The following is a 15,808-nucleotide window of genomic DNA, read 5'->3' as shown; positions in this document are numbered from 1 at the left end:
CAGTATGGCATATTTCAAACTTTTTTGCTTATCTGTTGGTAACAGTCAGAACAAATATTGGATTTCTCTAGAAGGGCAGTATTGAGAGGTTCATTTGGCAGCATAGGGGTATGGAACAGGAAGGAATTACAGAATGAGTAAGGTTAGAGAGGATCACTGGAGGTCATCCAGTCCAACCTCCCCACTCCAGTAGGGTCCCCCTAGAGCACGTAACTCAAGACTGTGCCCAGAATGAGAAAGGTTCTCTGGGAAGTCCAATTACTTCCCACACACCGCATTTCTAATGACTACACTTAGTGTACTGTAATGCTCATGCCTACAACATAAAGAAATAGCAATGCCAGTACTAATAATGCAGCTTCTATAATCCTTTTGACAAATACTGCTCTGTGCTGCCTTTTGTTTCTGACGCAATCGCTACCATATTTGAAATGCCTCCTGAAAGGCTTCCCCCCCCACCCCCCGTATCTTACAGATACGTCTCTGAAGATGCAAACATATAGGTCACTACTTATTAAATCCAGATAAATAGTAAGGAGCTCCCATCCTAAATCCTCCACACAACATCTTCATAACTACTTACTGCAGTAAAATCTGTATTACATAATACACAGTTTTTCTGGTATTGGCCATAAAGGTTGATTTAAAACCAAACTCATTTTAAAACAAGACCCTTCATTAAAATTCAAGGGCGGAGAAGAGGAGAAGAAGAAAAAAGTGAAAAAGCAAGAGTAGCATGCTAGCATTCCTTAGCATGCACTTCACCAAGCTGCTTCAGCAGCTGGTTTGATCTATGAATCACTAAAACGAAGTCTACCATTAACTGTGGCTGTTACAGCAAAAGTCACCAAGTTTATGATTTTTTTTTTTTTTTGCAATACCAGGCTTTTTCCACAGAACATGTCATTTTCCTTTCTTAGGAGACAAACATCTACTGCACTAATGGTCTATTTATCATCACAACTCAGAGCTACATCTTTATATGCCAGCGGTAACTTAACGCCTCAGGGAGGAAATCACCAAATCATTAAAATCAAATATGCTTTGAAGAATACTTGGGGTCTGTATTCAGGGGTGGGGAAAGATGTGCCTTTTAATTTATTTTTTAATTAAATCAACTGTGAGTTTTAAAGTTCAGAGCATTAGAAACTGCTTTGATGTTTCACTTTGCATATCAACCTTTTAGCACAATATAAACAGTCATGTTCCCCCATCCTGAGATAAGCTTCCTACCATGTGAACATTCAAAAGCGGCTGTCAATGTAAAAAATCCCACAAACTCTGCCCATAAAACAAAACCTGTGATATAACTCCTGCTCATAAATGGGCAAATGCAGAAGATATTTAGAAGGATACTTCTAAATATGTAACTTCTGTTCTACTGCAATAATATGTAACTTATTTAAATCCCTCAACATTTGTATTAAGGCATATCTTATCCCCTCTCAGTCAAAGGAGAGGCAATGGAACAACACTTTAGATACCCAAAACGCCAACTGCTATGACCATCAAAGCAAAAGTCTTTGCTAGAAGAGTACCTAAAGCCCCTGCAAGTGGGGCCGACTCCTTCCAGGGGAACATATTAAGGGACAAAAATTAATCTTTCCTAGGATTCAGTACAGCAGGTGCAACACTCCTTCCAAAAGCTTCCATGCCTGTTGCTGCCATTGGGGGACAGGGTAATGGCAAATGGAGAGAACCAAGGACACTCAACAGGAATGAGCCTAATCAGGGGGGTGTTCCTGTAACTTTGCCAGTTGAAAACACTTCACAAGTTCATCTCAGGCACAGGTGAGCACAAAGTGGTTTTTTTGGTGACAAAGCACAGGATTAAACTCCCAGGAACATCACTGTGATTTGGGGATCAAGAAGAAGTCAAACCAATTTGCATTACACCACCTGCCATGTTTCAAGCCAACTTACTTGATTTTCTGATAGCTGGATGCTTCTTTAGGATTACTGTTTAACAGACAGTTCCATTCCTATTCAGAACTCAAGAAAGGTGTATATCAGGAATTACTTCTCCTGTATTTTATAACAAATCTTCCATCACAATATCAAGGCAACAAATGCCCTATGGTTTAACAAACCAAAGAAGAATCCCTGATAGAATACACCCCACTAGCAACAGAGCCAAAGCATCAGTGGTTCTCCTCCTTGCCTAGATATTTGGCATTTATTTGGGATAAATACAATACACTTTGTAGTGTAGACAGTGGCTGGCTAATGGGCACCCAGTCTAATCCAGATTATAAAAACCTCACCATACTAAGCCTATGAGCTGACTGCTTCATTTTACAGATCAAAAATTCTGACCAAGGAGACAAAAAGCCAGACATCCCACATCCAAATAAGGACATTTTCCTGATTATTATACTCTTCAATAACACAGTCTACTGAATATTTTCTCAAGAAAAAGGTTGCAATTTACAGCACAGAATTAAAAGTCTTATAGAAGATATTGCCTTTAGTATACTTTATTAAAATGTGGTGGGTTTGGATTAGTTGAATTTTATTTTGTCAACATTATACTTTTTTAAAAGCAGTAAAAATACCTCCTAGGCAAGCAAACGACCAACAAAAGTTCAGAGTAGTGGATCACATGGTCAGCTGAACACTAATACCATTTTTCAATTTCTGTGAAAACAAAGTTGTTCCCAGAAAGCCCAAATCAGACTCCAAAGCGATACTTTGCAGTTGATATAGAGAATGTTGAGAGAAGGTATTTAGATTTGTCAGCAATTCTGTTATAAACCACAGCAGTGCAAGTCAGTCTCAGACTAAAAGGAGATGGGAAATTAATTTGTACCCAAAGAATAAAACAAGTTCTCGCTTGGCTAGGACCTTGAAGGAAAAATAAGGAGGGAAAAAAAAATTTGTTCAGGAATAATTCTTTACGTAGTCATAGAGCCCAAGGGAAAAAATACTTAAGAAAGGCAACTCTCTATGTAAATTAATTCAACTTTATATTTAATGAGAGTAGAAAAACAAGGTTTAAAATAATGCAATGATCTGATTCAGAGGTTCATCTGCCTGATGTCCAGAAGTACTTGCTGTCTCATCAGACAGCCATATGTACATGCAGTAGTCTCTTATCACTACAATGAATTAAAAGGTAACTAAAGCAATTCAATATTTTAAGAGTCACTTTCCCAGGAAAATAACTAAACTATATTAGCAAATACATAAAACATAGTCCAGTCTTTGAACTCTACAATGGCCCCACTTCGTGAGACTGACTATCTTAACTTAGCTACTGTGACTTCATCCACTTAGACCCTCAGGTCCACTCACTGGGCTCTCTAAAAGGAGCTGAATTATTTTCATTACAGAAAGAGATGATTAAGATCCTGTCATTAGTCATCATCCCATATTGCATATTCATTGTTCCATCAATTCAACAACTAAAGGACCTCTGAATATCAAGTTAAATATTCCCAATTTATCTTAAGCTGCCCTGCTAACTCAGGCAAAAAAGGCCAACTCTCCATAATATTAGATTTTACATCAAAATTAGCTTGAAGATGTGGATACACTTCTAAATATAGAAAATAAGATTTTAGAGTTAAAAGTTTATGTAGACACTGCATAAGAAAAGTAACACTGTGCTAAGTTAGGCTTCATGAAAGCTATGAGTATCATGACCAGAGGAAGATTTCTTTAATGAAAGATCAAGTTCTCCTTAATACAGCAGATTTCTCTTGTGCAGATTGCATGGGAGTCTGGTTACTGCTCGCATCAGGTTGCCTGCACAAGTGATGTTCCCCTGACCCTGCATCTGGTGTTCTTACACTGCCAGCACTTCTACGTGGGCACCTAATGCAGCAAGTGCCTCACGTATGAACTTGTGATTGAACTGGACATTTTTCCGCAGGACACAAGACATCACTTCCTGGTGCAGAAATACGAACAGGCCATTCTTCAGCCCACACTTACAGCAGGACAGATATAATACTTTTCCTTCCTTTTTCATTCAGAACTCCTGAAAGACAACTGAGTCACAAAGAACTTTGCTCTCGCTCATATTTTCTGTTCATGGTCTTCAACACTTAAGTTCAACAGTCTAGCCTGACGGATCCAGAAATGCTTCTGCAGAAACCCTCTTTCTCCACTGTTTTCCAAAGTGCACGGTAACAAAATAGGGACAGACAGACCAGTCTTTAAGTCATGAGTCTGGACAGCTGGGGGATCAGTGCTTGCAGCTGGCTACAGCATGTACCTGCTGCACGCTTCAGGCACAGCCTAGGTCACTCACCACATGTCAACTTCTCTACAACTAACAAGCTAACCAGAGACACAAAAAAACAGAGGTTTATTTTTACCCTTTACATCATAAACGGTAACACAAGATGCCTGTCTATGCCTACACTACATAACCTTTGCACACATCAATAACAACGTCATAAAAAAATTGTAATATAGTAGTTCAAATAACATCTATTGTGAAAAAACTGCACTGACTCTTATGCTGATATCACAGTAACACTGAACCTTGAACTTACTCATTTCAGACATAAGGACAAACAATGCAAGTCAGTTGTCCCATTATGCAACACACAACCACCACATTCTTTATCTTTTAAGCAGTGCCAAAGAATATGACAGTTTCTGTACACACATAATCACAATGGCTCTTGCCGAAATCCCTAGTGCAGTTGCTGGAGTTTATATGGCTTTACCAGATCCTTCTCAGATGAACCATGAAAATACTTTGCAATGAGATGAGCAGCTCTGTACAAAAAGATTTCCCTATCTCAGCTTATGTATTTAAGTGAACACACTAAATCAAGCTACGGGTGAACCGAACAGCAAGAACAAGCAGGTTTTGGTTTTGGGGAGCCCAATTCTTCAGAAGAGAGGAACCCACTAAGAGAAAAGTGATGCTCTAAATGAAACATCTGAATTAAACTCGAAAGAGTTTACAGGCTAGTGTGATCTAGGCACAACTGTGTATAAAGAGTTACTGAGAGGAAGCCCTCTATAATAGAGGTTATTAGCCATCAATAAAACTGTTAAGCTACTTGTGAAGTATTAACAAATTTTTCTGTTGCAAACTTCAAGGGGGACAAGACAAATCGTGGGATTCCTGCTTCAGCAGAAATAAAATTAAGTACTTAATTATTTGGCAAGCTATCATCTTCAATCAGAGCAGAACTCGATACTCAGTTTTTATTACTACTATTCAGGTTTTAGAGAGACCATATTGATTGTGTAGTGCAAACACAAAATACAAGGGCTGTGCACTACGAGGAAGAATATAGCATGGTTAGACTGTGTATCCGTGCACTCAACCACACACCTTTGATCAATGAGGAGACAGAAAACAAGACAAGCAGACCTAATTACGGACAACAGGGATACCTGCAAAAGATTAGAGACAACTGCCTTTGTAATTTGCCCCTAATATATTATTTTATGTAATTTCTAAAAGAAACACACTTGCAAACAGCATTTTCCACAATTACTTAGTGGGTAAAGAACAAGACAGAGAAGCTGACAACCAGCACACCAAGTACTCCTACATACCCCACATTAACACTTGATGCATCCTCTGAGGCAGATGAACCAGTGCTGCTTTTACTATTATTTTCAGCATAGCATAGGTTCCTCTGCATACACTACTACAAATTCCTCTCCAGAACACACACAGATGAGTAACCAGAAAGCGATCTTAATTGCTACATAAATCACATGTGGCTACTTAGCATAGCCAAATACATGTCTCCATAGGAAGCAGTCTCCTCAGAACTGTCTGCAGTATTTCATCAACATCACAGAAGAGCAAGTGTGCCAAAATCAGAAGGAAGGCAGCAATTACTCACCCCAAGTCAATTCGCACCTGTCTATAGAGACGTTCAGGCTTTATTACAGGCACCTGAACCCATACAAAACCTTGACAACACCACAGCCAGGTAAGTGTTGCACCAAAACTAGGGGAACGACAGCACACTGGGGTAGCTTCAATCCCACCACGGCACATCCAGAACACCAGTGGGACTGCTGGTTTTAAGACTTTTCCTGAATGTTGGTATCAAAAGGTACAAATCCATGTGTGTGCGAATGCATGTGTTATATTTATGTGTATTTTTGAATATTTTTATATAAAATATATAATGTATATATTTATTTTTTTAAAGTGCGAGTGTATCTATGCATGCATACATAACACCCCTACTATTTCTACCCAAGGGTGAAATGCAGGACATATTGAATAGCCTGGCCCAACACGCTGCGTGCAGAAGTCCCCAGGACCTTCACTGCCTGTCCATGAGAAGAGGTGAACAGAGACCTGTCACTCTCATGTCTCTCTTCCTGAAACTTATGCTGCTTGGCTTGGCTCACTTGTACAGTGTCACAGGCAAATGCTGCACTACACATCTACAATTTCACCTAAAATTATCTGCTAATCAGTTGATTTAGAATCATAGAATATACTGAGTTGGAAAGGACCCATAGGGATCACTGAAATCCAACTCCTGGCCCTGCACAGGACAGCCCCACTACGTGCCTGAGAATATTGCCCAAATGCTTCTTGAACTCTGCCAGGCTTGATGCTGTCACCACTGCCCTGGGGAGCCCTTTCCAGTGCCCAACCACCCTCTGGGTGAAAAACCTTTTTCTAATGTCTAACCAAAATCTCCCCTGACATGACTTCAAGCCATTCCTTTGGGTCCTGTCATTGGGCACCAGAGAGAACAGATCAGTGCCTGCCCCTCCTCTTCCCCTCACAAGGAAGTTGTAACTGCAATGAGGCTTCCCCTCAAGTCTCCTCCACAAGCTGAGTGACCTCATCTGCTTCTCATAAGACATCCCCTCCGGACCCTTCACCATCTTCATTGCCCTCCTTTGGATGCTAATAACTTTATATCCTTCTTATATTGTAGCTCCCACAACTGCACACAGCACTCGAGGTGAGGTCACACCAGTGCAGAGCAGAGCGGGACAATCCCCTCCCTCGACTGGCTGGCAATACTTTGCCTGATGCCCCTCAGGACACAGTTGGCCCTCTTGGCTGCCAGGGCACTGCTGGCTCATCTTCAACTTGCCTTAGACCAGGACCCCCAGGTCTCTTTCCATGGTAATGCTTTCCAACATCTCATTCCCCAGTCTGTAAGAACATCCAGATGGAGAATCCGGCACTTCCCCTTACTGAACTTCATATGGTTTGTGATTGCCCAGCCCTCTGATTTGGAGAGGTCTCTATGCAGGGCCTCCCTGCCTTCGAGAGAGTCAACAGCTCCTCCTTTGAGTCCTGTGTCTAAGTCATTAATGAAGATGTTGAAGAGAACTGGGCCTAAGATGGAGCCCTGCAGAACCCCACTAATGATAGGTCACCAGTCTGATGTTACCTCATCCACTATAATCCTTTGTGTCTGACCCGTGAGCCAGTACTGTTTGAAGTTATTAATCCAATAGTGGTGCCACCAGCTTTCTACACAAGGGATAAACTGCAGTATCAGTTTCTACTTCTGTTTTTCTTCATAATTTTGCTCTTGCAGTGGCTAAATGTTAACCATCAAGAACCTCTTCCAAAATGGTCATTTTCGTATTATTTTTACACATTAGTCTACAGTTGAAATAATAGATCGTGAAAATGTGGTTCCAAATTCTCTCCTTCCTTAAGTAATTGTTTATATATTTTTTAAAATCTCTTCAGTGTATTCAGATGCTCTTGAGCTCTTTTGCTCTACAGAGCACTTTCCTGTATTCACCAGATTCTTCAATTAAAACAAATCTCCTTGTGTCAGCAATTCTATTCACATGTGTCCAAAGAAGCCTAAGTCTAAACACTTTGGACCATAAGGCTGTAGGTGCCCAATACCTTCTGACTTCAGTGAAAGTCTGACCTCCAGCAGCTCTGCCCTTCTGTTTTGCACTTAAAGATACAGGATTATCCCAACTCAATTACATCACTTAAATCACAGCACACCCATACTTACTAAGTACTCCTGATCCTACCAATGTGAAGCCTAGCTACTGTACTCCAAGACTCAGGTAGAAGAATCAAAGCCTTATTTTCTCCAAACAAAAGGAAAAAAAAAACAACTCCATGTTTATCTGGTGATATTCAAATAAGTATCAATAACAAAGATAGTAACGCATTGTCTGTGCTTCCAAAGCTTATGCTAATAGAGAAGCAACTGCCCAAGATGCACTTAATACAGTATTAATACAACAGACAAATAAAAAAAGTAGAAATATATGTTAGTCATCTAGTCTGAGTACTGCCTGCTGCTGGTGCTGCACTCATGACACTTAAACTGTTGAATGCAACAGCACTCAGTGACTTGAACTCTACTTGGGACAGTATGTTAATGCAGCTCACCTAAACTTGTTTCTTTAACTTTTGCATGCTGGTAGTTACCATTTCATATAGTTAGGTCCCCAAAATTTAAACTGGTGGTTCCAAGAACCAAATGTGATGATAAACCAGCATACAGCAAAACCAGCATCCTCTGCACAGAGCATGAATTTCATCTCAGCTCCAGAGGCTGTCAGACACCACAAGAGTTCACCCCAAAATGGCCATCAAGCTTCTCCAAGCTACAGATGCACACACGCCACATCAACTGCTCCAAGAGTGAGGCAGAAACACAAAATAAAGACCACTATTTCAGTCTCACAGTGATGTGAGCTTAAAATAGACACAATCTCTACTCCGCTCATTCCTTCAATTCTTAACTTTCAAGTATTTTAGTTGCGACAATGTTTATCCCGTAATACTCACTAACTGCCAAATAGATAAAAAAAAGAGGGGGAGAAAAAAAAAAGAAACATTACTGGATATTTTAAGGCTTTTTTAATTTTTTTAAATTACAACTACCCGTCAAACAAAACCCTAAACTTTCTGGCTCCAAAGCAAGCCTATAATTAGAAACTCATTTTTTCTGGTAGTCAGGAGAGCCATTTTCCCTAGGGAATGCTGCTGAAAGGAAACCCAGGAAGAGTCGTAATGGTCAAACAACGTGAAACATTATAACAGCCACTGGTAACACACAGCCATCTTAACTGGACTTGAGCATTTACAAATTGCATTTTATTCCTAGAAACTGTTTTCTTCACCAATAAAATGCCTTTTTTTGTCTCTCTTCCTCTCAGTGAAATGCCTCAACCTACTGTGCAAATTCATGTGGATGAGACCTAAAAAAAGTCTTCTGAACCCAGAAGTTTGTCCTACTTTTTCACACTTGCACCGGGTCACCCATTAAAAATATATTTGCTGCACCTTTCCTTGCAAACCTCTTCTTCCAACAGTGAAATGAGAGATGGCTGGTTATCTTGCCAGGACTAGTTAGGGATGTTACTTTCAACCTCTGCCTTTTGCCTTTGCCCTTCATACCTCCTCTGCTATTCTCTATCCACTTTCCATTTCCAGCTTTCTTACGAATTTCCTTTCCCATTTCACTACCACACCCGCAAATTCAAGTGATAGGCAGAAAAGACAGCCATAAAATCAGTGTCACGGCAGGGGACACTGGGTGAGGGTGCAGGGGAAGGAACTTAGACAGCAGGTCTGGAAGCTGTGAAGACTGAGACCAGTAAGGCAAAGAGAGAGGAAGAAATCGGACCTCAGACAGAGAAGGACCAGTGTTGACAGCAAGGCATCGAGCACATTCTTGGGTGCAGGAGGAACACATGCATTTCTGGAAACTGCCAACAGAAGCAATGTACGTTTTTCTCACAAATACTTTTATGGAGCCCCTTGTGAAACGGTAGAGCATAAACACACAGTAGCTTTTTTTTTTCCAAGCAACAAACTTCCTATATCCAAGCTATTTTGCATTAGACATCCAGCAGAACTCTCTCACATTTTGTGTGCAAACTATTCACAATTCAGATGCTGAACACAAGCTGCAGGATTGGCCCTCTTTTAACAGCTGGGATCCACGACCTTCATAGCGCTTGGCAGCTTCTGAAGCAAGGTTTCCCAAGGCACAGAGGTGTCCTCTCTCACAGACCCCTCACATGAAAGGGCAGAGAGAGATCTTGACCACAGCCTCTTCTCATGTTTCTAACCCTTACAGTTACAGTGGGAGGGGATGACAAATGTAGAGCAGGCAGAACCAAGTACATCGATGTCCTCAAGTGTCTACAGGGATCCTCATGGAAGATACAAGCTCAGCAAGGCTGGGAACTAACTCAGACACCAACTAAAATGCTTGAAAAGCCACTGTCCATCAAGACCCCTGAGAAAGAAAAAGTATTAGAAGGATTTACATCAACCCAAAGTGGTTCCAAGGAGGAGAATTCAGGGAACTGGGGTGTCGAAGGAAAGCGCAGAAAACATGCACGGGAGGATGTGCATGCCTGCAACATATGGTGGGGCTTGCAGCAGCAGGCACGACTGTTTTCAATTTTCCTGAAAAGATGGGGGTGGGCTGGAGGAAAGAGGGAGAGAAAGGGGTCAGCTTTCAAAAGTTTACCAAACATCTTATTGTGGTATTTTCTCTACAGGGGATAGACAATTTCCAAAGGCTTGATCCTACAGAAGCACGGGTCTGATCTTGCGAAAGCCTATGTACATGGATAACTTTACCTCACATGAGTAGTCATACTCGTCAGGACAAAAATACTTACAGTTCCTCCTTTTTCATTTATGAAATGAGTCATTGCAAACACAAACAGGACCACACTGAGCTTAATCTATATTAAATTTTACAGGAGCCACAGAAGATAAGAAACCTTAAATAAAGCTAAAATTTCATGAGCAGCAGCACCGCTAAAGTAACCTGCATTTTATCCACATAGCCCTCATACTGAAGTATTTCTTGCCTAAGAAATAACTTTGAGGTGACAGCTCAACCCCAAACATCATGCTGCCTATCACATGCTGCAATGGTTTTATGCTGGAAGTTTTTTAGAAGTGGTACAGAGAGATGAAGAGACAAATCTTTAACAACTCTAGAGATTAGGCATCTTAGGCAAAGACCAAAGGCACTATCACAAGATTTTTACATCAGAATTGCTATCAATTCATTAATCCTGTCTCAGCTGCAGAATTTGAAGTAAGGTCATCCTTGACCTATTAAATGGAAGACAAATATTCACTACTTAAACTAGTGAATTTCCTTTTCTCTTTCTTTCTTTTCTTTGGAAATCCATACAAAACAAGGCTAAACACTAGTACTGAGTTTTTCTGCAGGCACAGCTGCAAGCCAAATGCTCTAACCCATTTCTTCCCAAGAAAGGGGGAAGAGGGAGCTAAGACAGAGGGATAAAAGTAACTGCCAGCATTTAAATCTTCTACAAAAAGAGAAACCCACACTGCAAAACTTAATATCTGCATAGTTGAGAAACACACAGAAACAATAACTAACAGCTCCCCTCTTTTCTCTTCGCTCAAGGGGACATAGTATGCATTTTTTGACTAAACCTCAAATACAAACCAAAAGTAACATCCTCTTCCCTACAAAGAGCCTTATTATGACTGTTATTGCTGGAAGGGGAAACTCACTCTTACTGGCCACATGACTGTTGAAATCTACATTCAGCATTGTTTGGAGATTTTTTTTTCTTTCCTCTATAAATCAGCAGCTCAGAGCAACTGGTAATAACTTTATGACTAGAAACATTAGCTGAGTATTTCTGATGCTGCAGAGTCAGCAATACAGATTAATTTGTTCCAGCCTACTAAATACCCATTTAAACATGTACCCTGCAGCACCTCACTGCAGTATTCTTTTGGGAAGCATTACTAGAACAGAATATCAAATTTTAGTTGTGGTTTGAGTTTTTTTTCCAGTCTCTCTTGCTTGGAAACAACAGCACATACTGCAATTTTAGACATTTGTACAATTTACTGCTTATATGGCTAGTATTTTGTAAACAACTCATACAATACCATTATAAAGACACATGTATGTTTTTAGGATCTGAATCAAGATCTGCGCCTTCTCACATGTCACAATATAGTAGCTACACTGAGCCTGACAGCAGTTAGGTATCTATTCACATAGTACTGTCACACCACGATTCTCCTCTGCGAGGGCCAGGTGGCAGCCAGTGCTGGCCAAATAGGTTAGCAGATGAAGTTCAAGGACACTCCACAGGACTCATCCTCACCAGTTTCCAGAGAATACCTTAGGTTAGTGGGAGGCTGAAACTCAAAATGGATGAGAAGAAGACAACCCCTGAGGAGAGGTGGCAAAAGGAGCACACTGGAGAAGCAGCCACCACCTGACAAGCAACTGGTCCCAGCCTATTTGCACAAAGTGCCCAAGCTCAGGTGTAGGGAGAGGGTGTGCCCAGGCTCTGTGCCAAACTTTGCAAAGGAAGTAAAAGCTCAAGAGAGCTCTCTGCGCTTCCTCAAACGGGAGCAAGAGTTTCCTGAGGGGCAGCTGGAGGGTTTCAGTTTTAAGCAAATCACAAATGGAGCATAACAGATGGACAACCTCAGAGAAGCATAAACCAAGATCTGCTTTCTGCAGCAGAACATAGCCTACAGAAATGGCTGTGGGCAATGAACAATGGTTTTTGACGTATGGCACGGGTGGACCAGAGGGCAGCCGAGGTACCCAGGCAAACAAGTTTATAACCAGGTCCCCATAGCAGCAGTAATACTGAAACCGAAATCCAGTGGGAACAAACAACAAGAGTTAGTAGAAAGAAACAGACACTTAACAGAAAGAAGCCATGGATGCTGGTAGGAGCAGGTGAAGAAGAACTACCATAAACAAAACAGGTTCACTAGCTTCTAGTTTAGAAAGGCACAAAACACCTCTACAAAGACGTCTTGTGCTTTAGGATGAGAGAAATCAGAGGGGATGGACTGCTCAGCTAAGGAAATGTGACGTTCACCCTATATGGTTTAATGACTGCTCTGGATCGGACAGGTCCTCCACCGAAATTTCAACGCTGACACAAAAAGGGTTGGTTCGGGGTTTTTGCTTTGTTTTTAATCAGTTCTTCACTTCAAAGCCTACTTGCAGCTCATTACCTGAGCCTAAATGCTTAAACCAACTCACTTAAACACTTCTGAGGGCCTTTTTCTGCCAACAAACCAGCTGAAGAGGCTGTCATTCACCTCGGAATGAGCTCCGAGAGGAGCGAGGGGGCAGTCCCTGCCGTGCCCCGGCGGAGCGCTGCCCGCCGAGCCGGCAGCGGGGCCGACAGCGCGGTTACCGCACCCACATGGGATCGCTGCTCACATCCCCGCCCGCCGGGCGCCGGGGTCCCTCAGCCCGAGCGGGGCACGCCGGCGGGGGCCGCTCCAGAGACCCCTCCGGAGACCCCCGGCCGCGCGGGAGCCCCGCTCGAAGCCCGGCGAGGGAAGAAGCCCCGCGCGGCCGCCTCCTCCCCGCTCCGTCCCGGGGCCGGGCGGCTCCGCGGGTCCTTCCCCGTGGGGGAGGGGGCAGCGGACACGTGGAGGCCGAGCCGGAGGGAGCCGGCCCGGCCCGGCCCGGCTCAGCGGAGCTGCCCCGCGGGCGCAGCCGCCCCTCAGCCCCGCGCACGGCACTTACTTGCGGGGAGGCGCGGGACTTGCCCGGCGGCCTCCTGAAGAAGGAGGTGCGGGCGGTGAAGAAGAACTCCTCGGACTCCTCCTCCTCCAGGCTGCTGTACCCGCTGCTCATGCTGCTGGTCCAGGTCATCGGCGGCGGCAGCGGCTGCTGGTGTTGCTGGGGCCGGGCGGCGGAGAGCGCCGTCCCGGCCGCCGCATGGGGCCCCGCCGCTGCCGCTCCTCGCCCAGCCCGGCGGGTCCGGGGCGCAGGAGGAGGAGGAGGAGGAGCCGGGCTGTGGCGACCGCGCTCCCGCCCTCGCTCCGCTCCCTTCCTGCCGCGCGAGTTCCCGCGGGCAGCGCCGCCTCCGCCCGCCCGGCAGCAGGTGAGGGGCCGGGGCGGCCCCTTCCCGCCCCCGCGCCCCAAACACCCGCCCGGCCCGGGCAGGGGGGCGGCCGAGTCCCTGATCCGTTTCCCGATGTCGTGTCCCCATGTTAGTTACCAGGAACGATGCAGCTGAGGGGGGGTGTGCTGAAGAAATAACTCTCCAAACTTTTCCCTAACAATTACCCGATTTCACTCTTCTAAACACTGTAAGAACAAAGTTATAAAAAAATAACCGACGGCAAAACAACGGCGAAAGCCTTTCCCCCAGCAATCCGTGAATTCAGGGTTCGCGACCGGGGGCAGCCCCAGCACGCCAGGCAGTCACAGCCCCGAGTTCCGCGGCGCTGCCTGGCCCCGGCCGCTCCGGCACCATCAGCAACCCACGGACTATTAAATCAATGGAATTCATCGCCCCGGGACGTAGCGAGGAGTGAGGCTTGTGAAGACTCAGCAGAGATTAGATATATGTACAGATAGCAAGAATATCCAGAGCTGCAACTGGAAAACATATTTAAAAGCACAAAAGTCCTGATAAGACACAGAGCAAACATCAGACTCATCACCAATGGGGGAAATGACAGACAATGTCTGAAGGCCAAGTTGCTCCGTAATTACCTGCTTCAGAGTTTCTCATGTCTTCCTTTAGTTTATCTAGGGCTGGTCACTGTCACCAAAAGGATGCTGGGTTTAAGGTACTGCTTCCTAAAGCTATGCAGCTGCCTTTCCTGCACACGCTTAGTCCGGCGTTCCTTCTGTCCCCTGTGCCACAGCAGTGGCCCCAAGAGGGGAAATGAGTCACATCAGGCACTTGCTACCAGAGCAAACCTCTGGTGACTTGGGGATCAAGAAAAGAGAGAAGGCAACACCTTTGAGCAGCAGCTCAGCCTTAGATTAAACAGATTTCAAGCTTTGTGTTTACTAAACTGCAATCTAAGCCAACACCTCTAAGACAATTCCTATGGTCTCAGTAAGACCATATGGTAAGACCTATGGTCTCACTAAGACAGAGATGTATCAGGGACACCATTCCACCATTAGCTGACTTTCCCTATTACAGATCCCTATTTCTCTGCCCCTCACACACTCCTCATTTGCTGTGTGTAGCTGTTCCTATCCTCCATGCGAGTGGGGACTGGATCTGTTTTGGTGCTCTTCCCACACGGGTATCCTTACCTATTGATAAAGGCACCTCAACACCAGCAAAACAACTCACACTGAGAACTAAAAACAGTCAAATCAGTTTGTGAGGTGTTAAAACTTTACTTTTCCATCAACTCTGATTCTTCCAGATTTTTGTATGGAGTTTGGCATCTGGCAGATTAGAAGGTTGCATGGCTTTTGAAACAAATAGAGACTAATAGCGTAGATGTGGATGTGTTAGATCTTGAGCCTACTTATTGGCACTGTAAAGCCCCATGGTATGCAAGATAGCTTTAAGTTGAATGCCAAGTTACTTGAATGCGACTAAAACATATTAAAATGCTTGTTTTAGACAAATGAGCTTTGTGTTACCTGGCTTGCTGAGCCCGGCTCCATGCCAAAATGAAGTCCCACCAGAGATCTGCTGTGCATGCCTCTGAACCTGCCCAAGACCCAGTAACTCAAGTTTACAAAGCTTTTGGAAAAAAAGCCCCTGACCAGGATCATAATTAAGGTGAAGGATTTTAAGTGATTGAGAGGTGCTACAAAATGGGATTTGTGCTCTCAAACTACAAAGGTATTTTTAAATGTTACCTTCTGGCACACTTGACGGGACTCGCCAGCAACAAAAGGCGCTGTTTGTAACTTGTTTGCTTGGCTGCAGCCTCAAGCCTGGTAGTGTGTGGGTGGACCATTAAGCTGGCAAAGCGATCATCAAGACAATAAGCTGCTGCATCGGAGCTCGAGTCCATCTGTGCAAGATCAGTTGCAAGTCCTGGGCTTGAGTCTACATGTTCCCTGTCAGCAAGGCATGGTGTTCACCTCGTCTGTGAAGCATCATTTTA

General features: G+C 43.8%; 1 protein-coding gene across 3 annotated transcripts in view; it reads right to left on the bottom strand.

Moving 5' to 3' along the window:
• RASSF3 (Ras association domain family member 3) overlaps positions 1-15,808 on the bottom strand; it is a 105,062-nt gene that overhangs the window by 34,215 nt on the left and 55,039 nt on the right. The window contains exon 1 of one of the 3 annotated variants that reach the window (XM_050325363.1): positions 13,461-13,616. The exons of the other annotated variants lie outside the window; for them this stretch is intronic. Within the exon in view, the coding sequence (XP_050181320.1) occupies positions 13,461-13,589 (129 nt within the window). The 5' untranslated portion in view covers positions 13,590-13,616. Of the gene's footprint in view, positions 1-13,460; positions 13,617-15,808 lie in introns of those variants that run through there. 3 annotated transcript variants of the gene reach the window in all.

The sequence above is a fragment of the Myiozetetes cayanensis genome, unplaced genomic scaffold (assembly GCF_022539395.1).
Source record: "Myiozetetes cayanensis isolate MyiCay16 unplaced genomic scaffold, myiCay2020 scf3, whole genome shotgun sequence".
Taxonomy (NCBI): Eukaryota; Metazoa; Chordata; class Aves; order Passeriformes; family Tyrannidae; genus Myiozetetes; species Myiozetetes cayanensis.
The sequence above is the reverse complement of the archived record's forward strand: the minus strand, read 5'-3'. Positions and strand labels throughout refer to the sequence as shown.